This window comes from Salvelinus namaycush, chromosome 11 (assembly GCF_016432855.1).
Source record: "Salvelinus namaycush isolate Seneca chromosome 11, SaNama_1.0, whole genome shotgun sequence".
Classification (NCBI taxonomy): Eukaryota; Metazoa; Chordata; class Actinopteri; order Salmoniformes; family Salmonidae; genus Salvelinus; species Salvelinus namaycush.
Window position 1 is genome coordinate 30,160,749 of NC_052317.1, and position 19,748 is coordinate 30,180,496.

The 19,748-nt window shown below is 39.7% G+C and overlaps 1 protein-coding gene across 2 annotated transcripts; it reads left to right on the forward strand.

The window, feature by feature from the left end:
* Positions 1 to 8,015: 8,015 nt before the first annotated feature.
* On the forward strand, positions 8,016 to 16,508 carry LOC120055992 (GATA-binding factor 6-B-like). 2 transcript variants are annotated; one of them, XM_039004102.1, is made up of 7 exons: positions 8,016 to 8,122; positions 8,995 to 9,931; positions 10,772 to 10,938; positions 11,639 to 11,764; positions 12,095 to 12,182; positions 12,288 to 12,382; positions 15,117 to 16,508. In XM_039004102.1, the coding sequence occupies exons 2-7, from the start codon at positions 9,046 to 9,048 to the stop codon at positions 15,288 to 15,290; spliced, it is 1,536 nt and encodes a 511-aa protein (XP_038860030.1). In that variant the 5' UTR covers positions 8,016 to 8,122; positions 8,995 to 9,045; the 3' UTR covers positions 15,291 to 16,508. The 2 variants fall into 2 exon arrangements, with proteins under 2 accessions (XP_038860030.1, XP_038860031.1); XM_039004103.1 differs by having other exon boundaries at positions 8,024 to 8,122; positions 8,990 to 9,931.
* The last annotated feature ends 3,240 nt before the right edge of the window (positions 16,509 to 19,748 follow it).

Consider the following 19,748-nt stretch of genomic DNA (forward strand, 5'->3'; position numbering starts at 1 on the left):
CCTCTGTCTCTCGGCCTATCCACTCTCAGACCCCCCCCCCCCCCCCAACTACCACCCAGACCATCACTATCTAATGACGTCACCTCTGTCAAGGCTGCTCTATTTCTCTGGCGTGCTGATCCTCAAAACAGCTGATTCAGGGAAAGTCACAGTGTGCTCTGAAAACCTGACCTTCTGCTAAGACAAAACAGAGAGGGACTGGCTCTGGCTGGCGCGCTAACAGGATGGCGATGACGGGGATGTTAATGTGGAAATAATAACACAGTGTTGCTAGGGTTTGGAAAACCAAACCTCTATTAGCTATGATTTTACAGACCCAATACAAAGTGTTCATTTAAAGGCCGTGTCCAGCTGAAAAATGATTAGTAATTCATGGGTTATTACTGGAAATGATCATTTTAATATGTGATTTCTTAGTTCATTGGTGCTTAGCTACTATGGTACTTAGTTTCTATTCTCTAAAATAGAGTGCTGCCCTATCATCTTTGTAGATGACTATCTACCATTATAGATCTACATCAATGCATGTTATATGATTAGATTTAGCCGTAAGTAACCTCTGTCACCAAGTTTTGTCAGTGACAAGACCAGTGATTCATATAGACATATCTAATTGTCTGTCAGACTAGATTTATTTATATGTGTCATACCCTGTCCCTCTAGCCTCGTAATTACCAGACTGATTACAAGCCGCGAGATCAGGCGGTTTGCGAGGCTACTGTCCCTCCTCCAGCTACACCGGAACGATCAAGCCCTTGTTTGCTTTATTAGGACATGAGAGGAAATGTAAAAAATGAGTTAAGATCTGCACTGGGGTGACCCAATGAATGCTGGTTTAGAAAGAAGTCACGGAGAATAGTTTGGCCCCAGTTAAGCCCAAGTTTGCGACCTCTTTTTGGCAGGTGTAAAATTGACAAAATCATAATTAAGTAAGCAAACTAAAATGCAACATCACTTTCTCCATTCAGTTAACCTACATTACATAATCAGATATACATTTGGAAGTTACACATTATTATAAGCATGCAGATGCAGGATCTTAATTTGAGCCATTTTGCTACAGCAGAAAAATGTGCCTGCAACAACAGGAAATGTGAATTATAATGTGGATTATAATTAATGGACATTTTTGTAGGGGTTGATACATTCTTCAAGCCTGAAATTTTAAAGTGGAAATTACCAACTTCAGAAGCCTTTTAAAACCTCAAATACACTACACGTTTTAAATGTCCTGCATTGCAGGAAAGTTCTCCTGCAACAGGGTGATCAAATTTAGATCCTACATCTGTAAGAGGTTGCATAAAAAGATACTGAACCTCATAATATCTACATTGTATCTCATATAGTTGCTGGCTCGTCTGTAACTCCTATCTACCCTGTATGTCATCATTATGATTATATACAACCCAATTAATAAACAGAGCCAAGGTCAAGACATGAGGAGCAACTGGGTCAAACACACCCATGTCACCAACCTGTGACGCCATCACTACGATAGACTGATATGTATGGAGACACTACTACAGACTGTCTGTTTCCCTCACTGTCTGATGCAAGACTGGTTTGTCTGAATTTGAATAGTTCTCCTTTCCCCCTATTGGGCCATACTGTTAAACTTGCTTCTTTTATGTTCATGTTTTTTACGACTTTGCTATGTGACACCAATCCCCTAGAGTCATAAATACAGCACTAAGCTCAGCTAACACTCCCTTCTTTTTCAGTACAATTAGATGGAGAGGAGTGTAGTTGGTCATAGACAAGTGTTTCTCAAATTTGGTTCTATGGACCCCAAGTTGGTGCACGTTTTGGTTTTTGCCCTAGCACAACACAGCTGATTCAAATGATCAACGCATCATTAAGCTTTGATTATTTGAATCAGCTGTGTAGTGTTAGGGCAAAAAACAAACCGTGCACCCCTTGGGGTCCCGAGGACCGAGTTTGGGAAACGCTGTATAGACAGTGGTTCATCACATGACCCAGCTAGGGTGTAGCTGACTGGCTGTGGCTGTGCAATAATTCCAGGGAAGTTGTTAGCCAGGGCAGCTAGTTTGCCACCAATCTCCTGGCCTCTTACTCTCTCTCTCTCTTACACACACATACACACACACACTCTTAGACACATTCGCAATCGGACAGGTAAGGGTGTTCCGTTTCATGGGCGAGCCCTGGAAAGCAGCAAGGACAGTTCTCACTGTCGAAATGACAAAGGTTGCTTTTACACACATGCCCTGCCTTGCTTAATCATCTACCACTCCAAACAGCCTCCCAGCCCTCAACCTGACGCTCACCCACCACATCCCAGCAGCCACTGGGGCAGCCCCCATGGGAGTTGTCACTAACTAGCCAAGCTGCAAAGCCGGAAGTTCTACAATTTCTCTCTTAAAATGTTTATTATAAAACTATCCCTAACTTTAACCACACTGCTAAATGTATGCCTTATCCTAACTTTAAATGAAGCCCTAAAAGCTACTTTTCATTTCAATTCATTGTCACAATATAGTCAATTTTGACTTAGCAGCTTGGCCTTATAGTGACAACTCCACTCCATGGGAGCCACTGGCCATGCAGCCATGTGAAGGTACAGACAGACAGACAGACAGACAGACAGACAGACAGACAGACAGACAGACAGACAGACAGACAGACAGACAGACAGACAGACAGACAGACAGACAGACAGACAGACAGACAGACAGACAGACAGACAGACAGACAGACAGACAGACAGACAGAGACACTCTCAGGCATAAAACTTTATTGTGCTGTGCCTGCCTTCCATAAAGCATGTGTAAATAGGTCATTTCATTTTTTTAAATCCCCAAACCCTGCAGAGGCAGTGAGGAGATCAATCAAATACAGGAAATGACTTTCACAGCCTCCATAATGGGACACAGAGTTTTATTTCGTCAAGTTTTGTCAGTGACAAGACCAGTGATTCATATAGACATATCTAATTGTCTGTCAGACTAGATTTATTTGGCTCCCAGAACAAATCACAGCTCTTCCTCCCAATGTCCAAACTATTTACATAGAGTCAGACCTATACACTGTAGAAACTGTGAATGTGAATAAGGAAAGGGGATACTATGCTCTGTGTATGTGACATGGGAGGTTAGATATCAGTTTTAGGCAATAAATTGTCAATGGCGTTATCACACTGCATATTATGTCATTAAGGTCATTGGTCAGTTCATTAACAATCATTTATCAGCCATATTAAACATGCCAAATGAAATCAGATTGTATGTTTCGTTTTATAGTACACTCCAGGGCTAAAATATAACGTGAATAGATTTAGAAATACGTGGAAGACAAGTATTTATTTGTCTTGAGTCTTAACATCATGACACATGAGAAAAATGTAAATGTAAAGATGGCAGCATAACTTGACTAGAAATATTGACAATAACTTGAATAGCTCCCGAGTGGCGCAGCGGTCTAAGGCGCTGCATCTCAGTGCTAAAGGAGTCACTACAGACACCCTGGTTCAAACCCAGGCTGTATCACGACCGGCAGTGATTGGGAATCCCATAGGGCGGTGCCCAGCGTAGTCCGGGTTCGGCAGGGGTGGGCAGTCATTGTATTTAAGAATGTGTTCTTTAACTGACTTGCCTAGTTGAATAAAAGGTTAAATTAGAAAATATAGATTAAAAAAAGCTTATTAGAACCATGTGTATATCTGCCCCCCACAGTCAAGAGGAGGGGAGAACCTGCTGATCACGTGGTATGTTGATCGAATTACCTCTTCGTTTTTGCAATATTCAATAGGCTAGTTAGTATAATTGCAAACAATTAACCATAATAAGCGGGCATTAATTATGGCATTTGGATTTAATCAATCTATGGGGTTTTCTTCGAGAAAATAATTACAATTAAATAGCATTTTATTTTCTATTCTTATTCAATTACCGTCTGTGGATTATCTCGATTAATGCCATACGCCATTTTCTTTACATTAGGCTATGAGTGTGTCATTCTTTTGATTGAATGGGCTCACTGCCAACAGCATCCTCAAAACTCCCAAAATGCGAGAGAGAAATTGTCCAGTAATTTCGAGAAAGAGGAACTTACAACGAGAAATCCCATTGCTTCCGTGGCTTATCGTTATCTTGTATTTTTATCACCCTTTTGTGAGATTAAATGGACACTCAAAAGGTAATGATAAAATGCTGTATTACATTTGTTGCATTCCCTCTAGATACATGTATCTTATTGTTGTCATACTCATTGTTGTAATAGCATAATAATAATAATAATAATAAATGATATTATAATTATAATGTATATGTCTGGATTATCAAATTGAATATTGACATTATATTATACCTAAAAAGTCATAGCATAACAGTCTTGGCAATGACTTGGGATTCAACAAGATTGCTACTAGCAATTAAAATACAATTCTACAAAACATCAATAACTAACTGCAACATTTTCGTTCAATTTGCTAGCACAGAAAAAACAACTCCACTTGATCTAATCAATCTGTTGAGGAGCAATTGAGACAGAGGTAAATAATTGAGTAGGCTAGACTAAATGTCTGAATGCTATTTGTATTTATTTTATTTATTTAACCTTTATTCAACTAGGCAAGTCAATGCTACAAGGTAGACATGTTTTACAAATCGCTGATTGTTCCTCATTCATCATAAACTCGCACCTTTGTTGACATTATTACACCACCGACATAATGTATGCCTTCAACGCCATTCAGTAATACCATAAATTATTAGTAGGCCTACCTTTGAAAGGTGTTGTGTATGAAACCAACTTAAACTGATGTTAAAAGGCAAGAGCAGTTTAAAAAGTGAGTTACTTGTTGTTTTGATGATATTTCCACACTGTGAGGCACTCGGAAATTGTGAAAATTATGATAATGCCCCTTTTTTGAAAGAGCTGTTTGAAAAAAATGCCTGGAATTTCAGCCTGTTTAGGTGGGATGGAACTTTTGACCCAAATCATAGCATCACCATGTGATCTGATTATAATAGACCAACGACTATTCATCTGGGTAAAGGGATGGGCTCTAAACCATCCTATCAGCCAATCAAGGATGTGTATGTAAATATCTTCACATTTGTTTCCTAACTCCCACATGATCAGACTGAGCATTCCAAGGGCCAAAGGAGGCTCAGGAAATAAATGATAAAAAATATATTTCTGGGTTATTTTCATTAAATAAACACACACAGTGATTTATTAGACATACAGTGATGATTTAAACATAAAATTACAAAGACTGCAAGAGGGCTTTAAGAACTTAGCTGATATTTTTATTGTGACAAATCAATTAAAGTATAACTTTTGCCATTACATGAATAGGCCTATTATATACCCAATAAATATAGAGCTAAAGCTGCATATCGAATTGCATTTCTCTGGGGAAGCTGGGGCATTGAGCAAAACATTATACTACAACACTACAGGGCCTATGCACCATGACGCACAGTAAGAAAGAAGCGTAGGCTCTTTGGCCTGAGATGTGCAGTAGGTTTATGCATAGTTGCCAGAAATAGTTCGCACAATTATGCATCTAAACCTTTCCATATTAACGTTAAGGAATATGGCTTTTGTTATATATTATTATACATTGGTGTAATGAAATGCATGTTCATTTTTTTCGGAATAATTTCATGATTCTTCAAATAGGCGAACATAGTTGCTTTATAATAGGAAACTCGCCTTTCAGTATAACAGAAGGCGAGTAGTAGGAGATAATCATTATCAAGTCAGTACATAAATGCCACCTAAAGAAGAGAGGGTGATTATGCAATGAAACAAACCAACATGATTGAGATATGACTGAAGATACGGCCATCTTGAAACTCAATAAATAAATCTAAAAAGTGTTAAATGACATTTTATTATCATAGCTAGTTCTACCACTACTAATAATAACGGACATTATTTTCAAAAGTTATTATTATTATTATTAAATATTATAAGCTTGGCGAGGTAATCCGAATATATCTAGTCCTAATGACGACGCCATTAAAGTATAATAAACCTTAAATGATTCTACCTGTGTAGGCTAATGAATGACAGATTAACAAGTAAAGTGACAAACTATTCGTTTTAAATTGCCAAGTTAGCTATATAGACTATTTATTGTTGATTGTAAACGGTCTTCCCGGTCAGGCCCTGTCTGGACAGTGTGAAGATAGAGAGGCTGAGACTGAGCGGCGTCCTGCCACTTTCCCCGTGGTGATTCGTCACAGGTAACTGTCGGAGAGACACACTTCATGGCATCACAGCGAAAACACCTCATTCGTCAAGTCGGATTGGAACAGACAGTAAAACCAGGATTATGTATTCTCACACCTCCCTGACAACTGTCTGCCTGCCTTGGCCTCCCAATGTCCAGCCGAGACAGTAGCGACTGTTTACTCGATGTTCCACTATCCATTTTGATATATTCTGTATTTAAAAAAAAGAAAAGTATTTAAATAGCCTAGCCCCTAGATGTTCGTGCTATCCCTTTTACGCACGAGGAGCTTCCAATCAATCCATGGTGCATTAAACCAATAGGCATAGTTCTGATATCTTTTTTTACAGGTATGCAGTTGCTTACACCTCTCTATAGACGTTTCTAAAATACTACCTAGGTTTGCCCTTTGCAAAGGAATGCAAATAACAAGTGAAGGACAAATAACTATGGGCTCTGATTTGATCAAATGCGTATTATCCAACTGGGAGTTGGAACACTTATTAGTTGTTAAAAATCTAAAGTAAAAGAAGAATGGCCGTTGTTTGAGCTCACTTTACAAGAGGAGTCAAACAGAGAATAGATAATATTGCAATGACTCGTGGCTCTCCTCTCTCTCTGTGCAACGAAATGGTGACCTACAATTTACCCTGAAACGGGTATCGCCTATGAGTGTTATCCAGACAAAATGTAAATAGAAAGAAATACCAGTTGAATTCTTCCCAGGTTGACGAACGACGGGCCTGTTTGTTAACCCCTGGAAGATACAGAAGACTAGTAAATGAATGATTCAATTGACACCTCGTCACTTTTGATCATTTCACTGAGCCAATGTATATTCCAACTGAGTGAATCATCACCAGTTCAATCTAAATCCTCTCTGCAACAACAGATGCGTGCTGAGAGTTGGTGCTTCTTTGAGGCTCAACCCATTTAATTCCAAATGATGGCGTCTCACTTAAATAAACTAATTAGTGAATGGTCTGCCCTAACATAACTCCGAAAAGGAGTATAAACAAACAAATAAACAAAACAAGCCAACGTTAAAATATAGCTATATTTTCCTATAGGCTATTTCCCGGGGTTTGTATTTAAGGGACATTTATTTTCTAATAATAATAATTTATATCAAACAATGTTAGTTATATGGTGCAGTTGATAAAGCTATTTAATATTTCACTTTTTTAATTAATTCAAGTTTTTACATCTTGTTTTTTTTACTCTGTATTCGATGCCAACAGTTTTTTTTAGATAGTTCCAACATCTTGCATTATTACAATTTATGCTGGAACAGATAACCTACTTGTAAACACATTCTGAATAATATATGTTAGGCTACTTAGATTTATGACGACAACTATCATGATTAAAATTAACCTATCAGAGCCTCACTAATTATAGTAGGCCTATCATTCTACATTATAACAATTAACTATTTTTCCACAATATCCTTTGAAAACAGGCTTGACGTCAATGATGAAAAATCCAGATGTTTTTTCTCTAAATAAAACGCACTTATTATAATAGTTATTTAAATATTTGTGAGTAAACCCAAGTGCACTGCCAAAATTAGCTTTTCTCTGAATATTTCCCTGAATATACTGTTTGAATATGTCGATTTATTTAAACAGAAAAAGTCCATATACTACTTTAAAACGTCGAATTGATTGCATTTACAGTTTTAGACATGATCAAATATTTCAAAGACTACAGCACCCATTGAGTTGATCTGTTTGCTCAACTGAAATCCAATCAGAGAACGCCCTCAGATTTCAACTACAGCCTCGAGAAGCGCCTCCTCTCTAAAAACCTCATCACGAGCGCAGTAACACTTTCATTCCTATCTTCCCCGAGACCAGCTACGACCCACACACTATTGGAAACTTCAACGAGGGACGGATGGCACAGAACTAGTAGGTATGTGGTGAATATTCGCTCCTCTCCTGTTCTGTTTTATATTTTTCAGTCCAGTCTTGGTTAAACATCTGGTAAAACATCTGGTTTCAGTGCTCGTACTCCTGGTGCCAGCTGCGCAGAACCTAAATTGTTTTGTCTCGATTACCGTGCCTATTGGGTCTTATCTGTTATGCGTCTTATCAAGCGGTTATCTTTTTGCGCCAAAGACAAATTGCGTTTTGTTTCCTATCTGTAACGGTGTGTGTTTTTTTGTAATTATGAAGAGGCTATATCTCGAGAGGGGAGGACAGGGTTTTGACACGGAGAGATTCAACTCCTCCGGTCAGAGCGCGCGCTGTGGTTACATGTCTAATGGATTAATGCCTTAGGCGCTATTACCAAAAGTATATTGTCTAGAAGTCCATACCCATCATATAGTTTTCATAGAGAGGATCGAGTCTTGTGTGTTAAGTAGCCTTTAGCCCGGCTATAATTTTGTATCGTGTTCTCAAAATTAAGCCAACACGTTTCAAAATGAAACCAAGCCCCACATCAAGGGCAATGTTAGGTTTGTGTTGCGTAGTTTCTCAGAGGGTAAGCCATGATATGATATTATTATCATGGGGAGGACATGTTTCTTGCAAATCAATAGTATCGCTTGAAAGGTAACACCATGGTTTATGTATATTATGTCATTAAAATGTAGGCTAATTCTTTGGCACAAATCTCTTGTAAAAAATAGTAGAGATTGTAATACGATTTGATTGCCTCGCCTTACAGATCCTTTATGATTGTATGAAGCCCAAGAGCCTGTTTTAAGTCAACAATGTACAGTAAGATGGACCCTTTTAGCCTTCTTGATGACAATGTCTTCTCTCTCATTCCCATGGCAGACAACACCCTCACGATTTTCTAGTCCTACGGTGTATGGAAAGTGATCCTGGATGGACCTGGGCGAAAACATATGGTCCATGGTCAAGCGAGAAGTGTCCAGCAGCCCAGGGTCACCGGCTGAACAGAGCTACTTACACGGCGGGCAGGGCAGGAGGGACAGCCACGCGCACGACTCGGAGGGGCTCAGGTCACCGCTGCCAAGCGATCAAATTGACACAGTGGGACACCGGCGCGCGGAGGGGCCAGGCAGATCATCTCTACACTCCTACGTTCAGTTCGGACACGGTCACCATCACAACAACACTGAGGACATCACTCTGTTCACAGATTTAGACCAGGGCAATAAACTCATCATCTCCAGTGGAGCGCACCCGCACCACAAGGGGGGCCTTATCGTTGACCCCAGCGACATGTATCAAACACTAGCCATCGCGGCGGCCCACCAGAGCCAGGCGGGGTACGACTCGCCCTCTGGGGGCTATATGCACTCCAACCCCAATTCTCCAGTGTATGTACCGAGCTCCCGGGTGGGACCCATGATACCCAGCCTTCCTTATTTGCAAGCCAGTGGGTCGTCTCAGCCCAGCCATGCGGTCACCAGCCACTCAGTCTGGTCGCAGTCTACTCCGGAGAGTCCCTCCTACAGCACCGGGAGTCCTCATACCTCCAACCGTTTCCACTACCCTCCAAGCCCGCCCATGAACAACGGGGTTCCCAGGGATAACGGCTACAGTAACCCGCTGAATGTGAGCAGCCGAGACCAGTACGGTCTCTCACGCCCCCTCAGTGGATCCTACACCAGCCCCTACTCCCAGTATGTTGGACCGCAGCTATCCCAGTTGTCCTCGCCTTGGCCCGGAGGACCGTTTGATAACACCATGCTGCACACTTTGCAAAGCAGAGGTGCGCCCTTGACGATTCGAGGACCTAACGGAGGTAGACCTTCTATTCCAAATATTATCGATGAAAGATGATTAATGATATGAACTCCAATGTGACAACTTTATTTTATCTATTGAATAACTGTTGGTTACCAACGTTTTACGCATGTACAATATTTCAAATAACCATTTAAAAACATTTAAAAGCAACGAGAGCTTGGGTGTAGCAATATGATGATCATTTACGATGACAACAGTTTAGTAGACCGAATAAGTTCACATTCAAGTGAGTTAAGGAGATTGTTATCACAGATTAAATAAATTTACATTTTTATAGTAATGGTAAAGAACGTTAAATTCCTTCCTATTAAGAATAGAACAATAATTAGGTTAGATATTATAACTAGGCTATTATCAATTAATTTGTGGCATGAATTGAAGATTAAGCATATCCCTGATATCGAAACTTTTATAACGACTTCTAGGCATATACTTTTTTGACATTTTCATTGGTGTAAATAAAATAAAAACATTTTTGATTACATCCTCCGACTGCACATAAACAACTAGTAGGTCATCGAAACATTTGGAGTTTATAAAAGTAACCCAATACGTCAGACATAAATAGCTAAAATGGAGACAAAAGAGCAGTCTCCTTGTGTATTGAATGTATTGGCCTAATATCACATTCATAGGCCTAGACTAGACCTCATTTGGAAAATAATGCTGAACTATCATCAAAGGATTCAACAAATTTACAACAGACAATTACATATTTGAAGGTATAGACATGTGCTCAATTAAGCCTACGAAAAATCACGGCTCTTTTATGCCCAAGCGCCTCTCTGAAGTGTCATGTAAGTGATTGGTGTTTTGCCTGTCTGTTTTCCCGCAGATATTCTCGACGACCTGGGGGAGAGCAGGGAATGTGTCAACTGCGGCTCCATCTCCACGCCGCTCTGGAGACGCGATGGCACGGGCCACTTTCTCTGCAACGCCTGCGGCCTGTACAGCAAAATGAATGGACTCAGCCGGCCATTAATTAAACCACAGAAGCGGATGGTAAGCAACACATGCTCAGGGACTACTTAGTCACTACATTTCCTCTCTATTTATTTAAAACAATGGCTTAAGGTTATCGCCTAAGATCCCTATATCTCTCTAAATAATGGGGATTTTATTTGACCAACAATTCACTAAAATGGAAGACCATTTTATTGTACCCTCCGTTCGGCCAGCATTCATATATTAACAAGATAATTCTGGCTGTCATATAGGTAATTTAATCAGGGTCAACAAATTAAATTACCTATATGACGGACATAATGATCTTGTTAATATATTAATGAAATATGAAAAATAAAATGTTCAGACACATTTCCCTAGCGCCATCACGCAGTTATTAGGCTACGCACACTAACAAACGAGGGATGCCTGGATTCCACAAACTCTCTGCCAATGAAATTCATGTAAATAAGTCTGTTACTGTAAATGGATGACATGAATATGACCAATATTATTGTTAGGAAATTAGTGCAGATAACATAAATATAGTCATAAGAGAGGAGAATCCGTGCTCTTAAAATACAGTGATTCATTATAAGGGATTGGATCACAGTCAAAGATTCCATTCGTCACGTAGCCTAGTCTCGACCTGAGACATCTCTGCATCTCACTTTTATAGCTCACCGTTGCTTAATCATAGCTTTTAATCTTTATGTACCAGTGTGTTTATTGTTGTTTATGTATTGCCTTTCCCCAGTCATCATCCCGGCGAATCGGCCTCTCCTGTGCCAACTGTCAGACGAGCACAACCACCTTGTGGCGCAGAAACGCAGAGGGAGAACCGGTGTGCAACGCATGTGGGCTCTACACAAAATTACATGGAGTAAGACACAATCTTCACATTATGTCACAAGTTGGCACTGATTTTTAAATGTAATGTTCGACGACTAGCAGGCCGTATTGTAACCAGCGTGCGTAATTGCCGTGCGTAATTGTTCACTGAATATCGAGAGCAATATTAAACACAATCCGTTTATTCAGTGTGTCCAATTAATTATAATAGTTGTTAATGAAGTATAGATTTAAAGGACAATTTACAAATTCGTTTTTTTTTTTTTGGTCGACATTGACAAAACGTTTAGCCAAATAACAAGACAGAGAACACCGCCCAACAATTTCATGACAAAGATTAATGTATTCTTTATTTTTGCAGGTACCTCGGCCCCTTGCCATGAAGAAAGAGGGAATTCAGACGAGAAAAAGAAAACCTAAAACTTTGAACAAAACCAAGGGATCCTCAGGTAAGCAACCTCTATTTTAACCTCATGACACACAGTCTTTCTCGCTCTCATTGAAATGCTTCGCTGTTAAGGTCCTCTTTATAATTCATTATAATTTTACCACAGGGAATAGTAATTCAGTCGCCATGACTCCGACGTCCACGTCTTCTTCCAACTCTGAAGACTCGAAGAACAGCTCTCCGAACACGCAGGTGCCAGGGGTAAGAAGATGATTTAGCCTATTCGATTTGAAAAATAATATTCAGGTGTGGGATATGCGGGCCCCGTATATTGTAAAAACGGACTCGTTTTAACGTAATGTTGTCCCATGCAGGCCAACTGACACCTGTCTTGTGTAACAAATTGTGTACGGATATTATTCAGCCAATTCTCAGTTAGCGTCAAATATAGGTCCACGGTTTTGGTCGACGTTGCCTTTTAAACGAAAACATATCTAAAACATTGTTGTAGAGACTTCATCGTTTTATTTATTGCACAAATGTATTATTTTGATTGGATATTGATAATAATTATAAACTGTTTGGTTCAATCCCTGAATGCTGATTGGCTGACAGCCGTGGTATAGCAGACCATATACCACGGATATGACAAACATGTATTTTTACTGCTCTAATTACATTGGTAACTAGTTTATAATAGCAATAAGGCACCTTGGGGGTTTGTGGTATATGGCTAATATAACACGGCTAAGGGCTGTATCCAGGCACTCTGCGTTGTGTAATGCATAAGAACAGCCCTTAGCCATGGTATATTCGTCATATAACACACCCAGCCATGGTATATTCGCCATATACCACACCCTCCGGGCCTTATTGTTTAAATATAGGACATACAGGCAGGCTAATAATAAACCTTTATCTGATATGTTCGTAAAAGCAATAATATTGGACTCATGGTATTGGATTCGTACGTATTGACTCATACAATATGTGGGGTGTAATCTACTGTATATAGTGTCATCAGAGGTATTTCAAGTCCTCTACTGGGTTCTGGGAAGTGGTCTACATTTTTCAGAGATGATGCTCTTCGGGAATTGTGTTGTAAAACATTGTAGTCTCTGATTTATTCCAAATAAGACACTATTATAGGCTTACTTCCAACAAGTACATTTAATTAATTATATGTGTCTGTTAAATCACTTGATACATGCTATATAATAATGAGAACATCCACTGCATACAGTATATCCACTGTATATACAGTGGGGCAAAAAAGTATTTAGTCAGCCACCAATTGTGCAAGTTCTCCCACTTAAAAAGATGAGAGAGGCCTGTAATTTTCATCATAGGTACACTTCAACTATGACAGACAAAATGAGAAAAAAAAATCCAGAAAATCACATTGTAGGATTTTTAATGAATTTATTTGCAAATTATGGTGGAAAATAAGTATTTGGTCAATAACAAAGGTTAATCTCAATACTTTGTTAAATACCCTTTGTTGGCAATAACAGAGGTCAAACGTTTTCTGTAAGTCTTCACAAGGTTTTCACACACTGTTGCTGGTATTTTGGCCCATTCCTCCATGCAGATCTCCTCTAGAGCAGTGATGTTTTGGGGCTGTTGCTGGGCAACACGGACTTTCAACTCCCTCCAAAGATTTTCTATGGGGTTGAGATCTGGAGACTGGCTAGGCCACTCCAGGACCTTGAAATGCTTCTTACGAAGCCACTCCTTCGTTGCCCGGGCGGTGTGTTTGGGATCATTGTCATGCTGAAAGACCCAGCCACGTTTCATCTTCAATGCCCTTGCTGATGGAAGGAGGTTTTCACTCAAAATCTCACTATACATGGCCCCATTCATTCTTTCCTTTACACGGATCAGTCGTCCTGGTCCCTTTGCAGAAAAACAGCCCCAAAGCATGATGTTTCCACCCCCATGCTTCACAGTAGGTATGGTGTTCTTTGGATGCAACTCAGCATTCTTTGTCCTCCAAACACGACGAGTTGAGTTTTTACCAAGAAGTTCTATTTTGGTTTCATCTGACCATATGACATTCTCCCAATCTTCTTCTGGATCATCCAAATGCTCTCTAGCAAACTTCAAACGGGCCTGGACATGTACTGGCTTAAGCAGGGGGACACGTCTGGCACTGCAGGATTTGAGTCCCTGGCGGCGTAGTGTGTTACTGATGGTAGGCTTTGTTACTTTGGTCCCAGCTCTCTGCAGGTCATTCACTAGGTCCCCCCGTGTGGTTCTGGGATTTTTGCTCACCGTTCTTGTGATCATTTTGACCCCACGGGGTGAGATCTTGCGTGGAGCCCCAGATCGAGGGAGATTATCAGTGGTCTTGTATGTCTTCCATTTCCTAATAATTGCTCCCACAGTTGATTTCTTCAAACCAAGCTGCTTACCTATTGCAGATTCAGTCTTCCCAGCCTGGTGCAGGTCTATAATTTTGTTTCTGGTGTCCTTTGACAGCTCTTTGGTCTTGGCCATAGTGGAGTTTGGAGTGTGACTGTTTGAGGTTGTGGACAGGTGTCTTTTATACTGATAACAAGTTCAAACAGGTGCCATTAATACAGGTAACGAGTGGAGGACAGAGGAGCCTCTTAAAGAAGAAGTTACAGGTCTGTGAGAGCCAGAAATCTTGCTTGTTTTATAGGTGACCAAATACTTATTTTCCACCATAATTTGCAAATAAATTCATTAAAAATCCTCCAATGTGATTTCCTGGATTTTTTTTCTTCTCATTTTGTCTGTCATAGTTGACGTGTACCTATGATGAAAATTACAGGCCTCTCTCATCTTTTTAAGTGGGAGAACTTGCACAATTGGTGGCTGACTAAATACTTTTTTGCCCCACTGTATATCCATCTTAGCAGTTACAGATGAAGCTTTATCGTTGATAAGCCCAGGCTGTGACTATAGAAAACCTTTGGATAATAGTAATTTCTCCTGAATCTGTGACTAACATCTCTCTGTTCTATTCCAGGTTCAGTCCTCTGTACTGAGTGGCCCAGTGGAGGGCTCAGCTGGCTCTGGTGGCTCTGCCGTGGTCAAGTACCCAGGCCAGGACGGCCTCTACACCCGTGGGGGCCTCACCCAGTCTGCAGACGTAGCCGACTCTGTCAGAGGGGAGCCCTGGTGCCCTATGGCCCTGGCCTGAGTCACCGAGCTGGGGGACGGAACCCACCGCACTAGCCTCTCTCTCTCTCTCTGGATGTCCTGCTGCTGAGTGGTGGAAGTATTCAGTGCCTTCGATGGCTCTGGGCCTGTTTCCTACTTCCCAGCTAACAACTGTTGGACAGAGACAGCCTTTTTGCCCCTTCACACCCCTGCAAGTTTGAAATGTCTGTGGAATATTTGGGATTGATTTCCAGAATGATATGGGAAAACCTTAGTGCCTTAACACAAAGGGAAATATGTGAGAGGGGATGCCTTCTTGTTAGTCTGCAGTTGAAATGCTTTCTGGAGCGACCTGCTGTGTGTGTACTCAATATCTCTCTCTCTCTCTCAGACATGGAGGTGGATCAAATGTTCTTTGTTGTTTGAAATGAAGAAACCTATACATAATGCTATGGATTCCCCCACTCAAGACAAAAGCAGTTAATTGGATATTAGTGCTTGATAAAAGCAATATCCCTACGAAGGACATTTTTATAATAATTTTTTTTGAAACTGGAATCAAGCTATCAAGTTACCAAGACAACCTTCCTGAATCAAGAGAAAGTATTTATTAATCTTCCATTGTTTAAAACATGAGTATGATTGTTAAATAAAGATATGGACATAGAGTAGAACTGAAAGAAAAACATTTCTTATGTCTTCATTTTAAATATGATTGTTCATTTCTTTCTCTCTTGTTGAGTTAGTAGTTGTCAGTCATTGCAAATATGTTTTTCCACTGATAGCTCTTACTGTAGGCCTATCTGACTGAAACTCTTATGGTTTTAAACAGGGTATCAAAGACTGTGACATCCTATGTCAGTCAATTTTTGTTTTTAATTATTTACTAAATTCTTAAATAATCAAATCCTACAAATGAAATTAAAATACTGTTAATTTATGGTACTATTTTGGAAGAAATTGGTAGAAGCTGTTTTTTCTAAGGTGAGGATAAAAAATGTTTAGGACATTTTCGCAAACTTTTTGACACATGTACAACAGCTAGCTAAGTACTGTTTGAACAAATGGCACCCATAATCATTTTATAGATGCATCTTTTTGTTACAATACTAAACTGTAAAAGAGGACTGCTGCAATATTTTCTGTCTGCAACAAAGACTACCTAACTGATATGAACTGTATACATTTACTGTTGCATACATGCATGTGATTTTCATGATACAATTTGACAGAAATAAAATGAAAAGGCTAAATGGCATTGAGGTCAACATATATTAATTTAATGTCACTACATGGAGAAATAGAGGTGGAATTAATAAATTGCCCCTGATAAGTTTTCAGTTGATAAAAGAGGAATGGCTGTTCTTACAGATGTAGGATCTTAATTTGAGCCAGTTTGCTACAGCAGGAAAGTAATCTTGCAGCAACTGGAAATGTGAATTATTATGTGGATTATAATGAATGGACATTTTCGTAGGGGTTGATACATTTTTCGTTAGGGAAAATCATTTCTGAAATGTTAAAGGGGAAATTACAAACTTTAGAAGACTTTTTAAAACTCAAATACACTCGAAGTTTGCATTTCCTGCTTTGCAGAACATTCTCAGCAACAAAAGAGTGATCAAATTAAGATCCTACATCTGTACAACCTGTTGTGGACTATGTCATAAAACAACATTTGTCAATGAGAGGAATGTCACACGTTGACTCCATGGTGATGAAACTGTAGTTTGAGATGTATTGGAGATGTATGGAGAATAATCTGAAAAGAGTGAAGTATGCCATTTATGATTCAGTAATGTGAAAAGACGATGTTATATATGTAGCTTGAAAACAACCTTTCACAGCATTCAAGACATAATGACCTTATATGACAAATCACTGTTGATTTTGGTCTGATACAATTTGCCCTTGTATTTTTACTCAAAAGGTCTACAGTACATTTTCCTGACTTTCAACGTTCTAAGTAGAATTATGACTTTCCCATTCATTACACAGATCTAACTGTACGTGTCCCTCTCCTCCAGTAGGGGTGTGAACGGCGTCTCGTTCGCCAGAACTCTAAGTAGATCCATTTTGAGGCCAAACAAATTCCTCTAGCTCCCTGGGAAATGTCCATTTCAGTGGAATGAATCTGATGAGTTAGTAGGTTATTGTGAAACTGCCGTTTAAACTGCATTTCAGTTTCACCATCAGGGTTCTTCAGCTGAATCAGGGCCTGGTAATTGTTTTCTTTTCTGAACTTATTTATTTTTTTGAAATATCAAGTTTATTAATAGCATTGTTTTCCCAAATTTTTTTGTTTGGATATTTGTATTTCTTTGGTTGGTTGTTTTATTCCGGATATAGTTTTTAATGATCTTATTTAAATCTCTGAAACAAATTGTTCTGATGATATCAATGTGGATTTGGAATAATTGCTCCTGTCTTAGAATATTTGAAGAAAATCTACACACTGTGGTTGTCATTGTTGGTAGTGTATACTGTGCCAAGGTTTGCAGCAAATTGAAATTGAAGGGTTTGAGTGCCATCTTTATGTGCTGTAAAGGTACATATAATCATTTTGAAGTTTTAAAGAGAAATATGTCATGAGAAGCTGTTGGAAAGACAGTAGTAATGGATCCCTGAGGGATTTGTATCTCCAGACAGTTTTTCTAGTTGTTCTCTCATTCCTTGTTAAAGTTAGCCATTCCTCTTACACACAACAACAACATTTTCCTTTATATGCACTCACTACAATGGTTTCACCAGTGTCTTCAATGTGTGTTTAAACCAAGCGTATCCTTTCCACCTGTACAGAGTACCTGTCACCCTGTGAAGGATATGTAAGTGAATATAGCTTGGAAAAGATACTGTTGGTAGACAACAACATTTTAGAGATGGCTAGATTTATCCCTGAGCTTTAGGTTATCTGGCTGCACTTTGGCATATTGATGTTGGAGAGTTTATGAGTGTCAGTGTAGCTATGTTCATACTGCGCTGTACTGCACATCAACCAGGTACACCGTTTGGGGATGAATGTTGTTGATTATCAACATTGTCATTTCAATTTTATTACAAGAACATATCAATTGGTTTGACCTATGTGTCCCCTTGCATGATACTCGTTTGATCAGACCAGTGTAGATTTAAAAAAATTCTAATCCATTATTTTGATTATGTCACCAACTTTACACCGCTTGTATTTTATGCCCAAGGAGTTGGCGTGTCTGCAGGCTTCATTTGCCCCCAGTCTTTGTTTAAAGTGTTGTTGTTAAGCATCATTCATGTTAACAGAGACGACCTCACATGAACATTAAGATAGGCTCTGCTGCAACCGAGACGAATTACAAACCTTCCTTCAGATATGAAAATCAAACCTAGAGTGAAACCTAAAATAAGAACCAAAATATGTATAGGTCTATAAATTTATGAAGTGGTCCCAGGCTGGTAATGTCTTCAAGGTATCCATGATACTTTAAGGGAGAATTCACAACACATTACATCACTGAGGTCGTCCTCCCATTTGTTACTCTTGCCTGAATTCATGTGCAAAATAATAATAAATAAAGGGGGCTTATATTTGTCGTGTTTCACACATGTACAAGCATTATACACGTGTGAATTGGAAATGTGTTTTTTTTGCATATCACAACTCTCCCTGAGACACCCTCAGAGAGTGGGGTCACTGCCAGGGTCACCCATTATCAGCAGCAACCATGGAGCAATTATGGTTAAGTGCTTTGCTAAAGGACACAACAGATTTTTCACATCGTCTGGCTCTGAGATTCAAACTAGCGACCTTTCGGTTACTGGCCCACCACTCTTACCGCTAAGTTAAGGTTGGGTGGGTGTCATATGCATGACAACATTCACTCTATGTTATTTCACCATAAATGATCTGTAGCTGAGAAGATCAGTAGTAAAAACTGACAAGTGATACAAAGCAAAGCCTCAAACTTATTTTAGGAGTTTGGTGAATGGTGCAATAGGCTGATGTATTTGTCACTTAGCAGATACTATGGAGTAACATAGATAAGGTTATGTTGAATGTGCTATTCTAAATGGGCAGAGACAGAAAGAGAGAGAGATACATAAAGGGAGAGAGAGGCAGAGATAGCAAGAGAGCGACACAGACAAACTGCGACTGACGCCTAAAACTGCTTTATTTAGACAGTGAGTAAGAGAGACAGTGTCACTCTCGAGGGCAGCGCTGCTGAGTTGAAAGTCCTTTGGCGGGAGGGCTGGGGCCAAGGTAAACAGTCAGCAGCACAGCAGAGTAGAGCTACATTGGGACATAGAGGCTGCATGCCTGGGTAATCGTCATTAAGCCACACCGTAGCAAACTGTTTTCAATGGAACACTAAAACAAGCAGTAAATCCAGGCAATTCGTTGCTGTCTTAGTCCGTTTTCTTCCATTTGGTGCCTAATGAATATGACCCCAGCCAGGCCCCAGGCCATGGGGCTGTTTGGGTAGGACCGGGTAGGACCAGGACAGCACAGTGACTCCCCCAGGAG

Coding starts and splice junctions, on each gene's coding strand:
- LOC120055992 (XM_039004102.1), top strand. CDS start 9,046: ATGGACCTGGGCGAAAACATATGGTCCATGGTCAAGCGAGAAGTGTCC. Junction 9,932..10,771: donor GATTCGAGGACCTAACGGAG/GTAGACCTTCTA, acceptor GTTTTCCCGCAG/ATATTCTCGACGACCTGGGG. Junction 11,765..12,094: donor TCTACACAAAATTACATGGA/GTAAGACACAAT, acceptor TTATTTTTGCAG/GTACCTCGGCCCCTTGCCAT.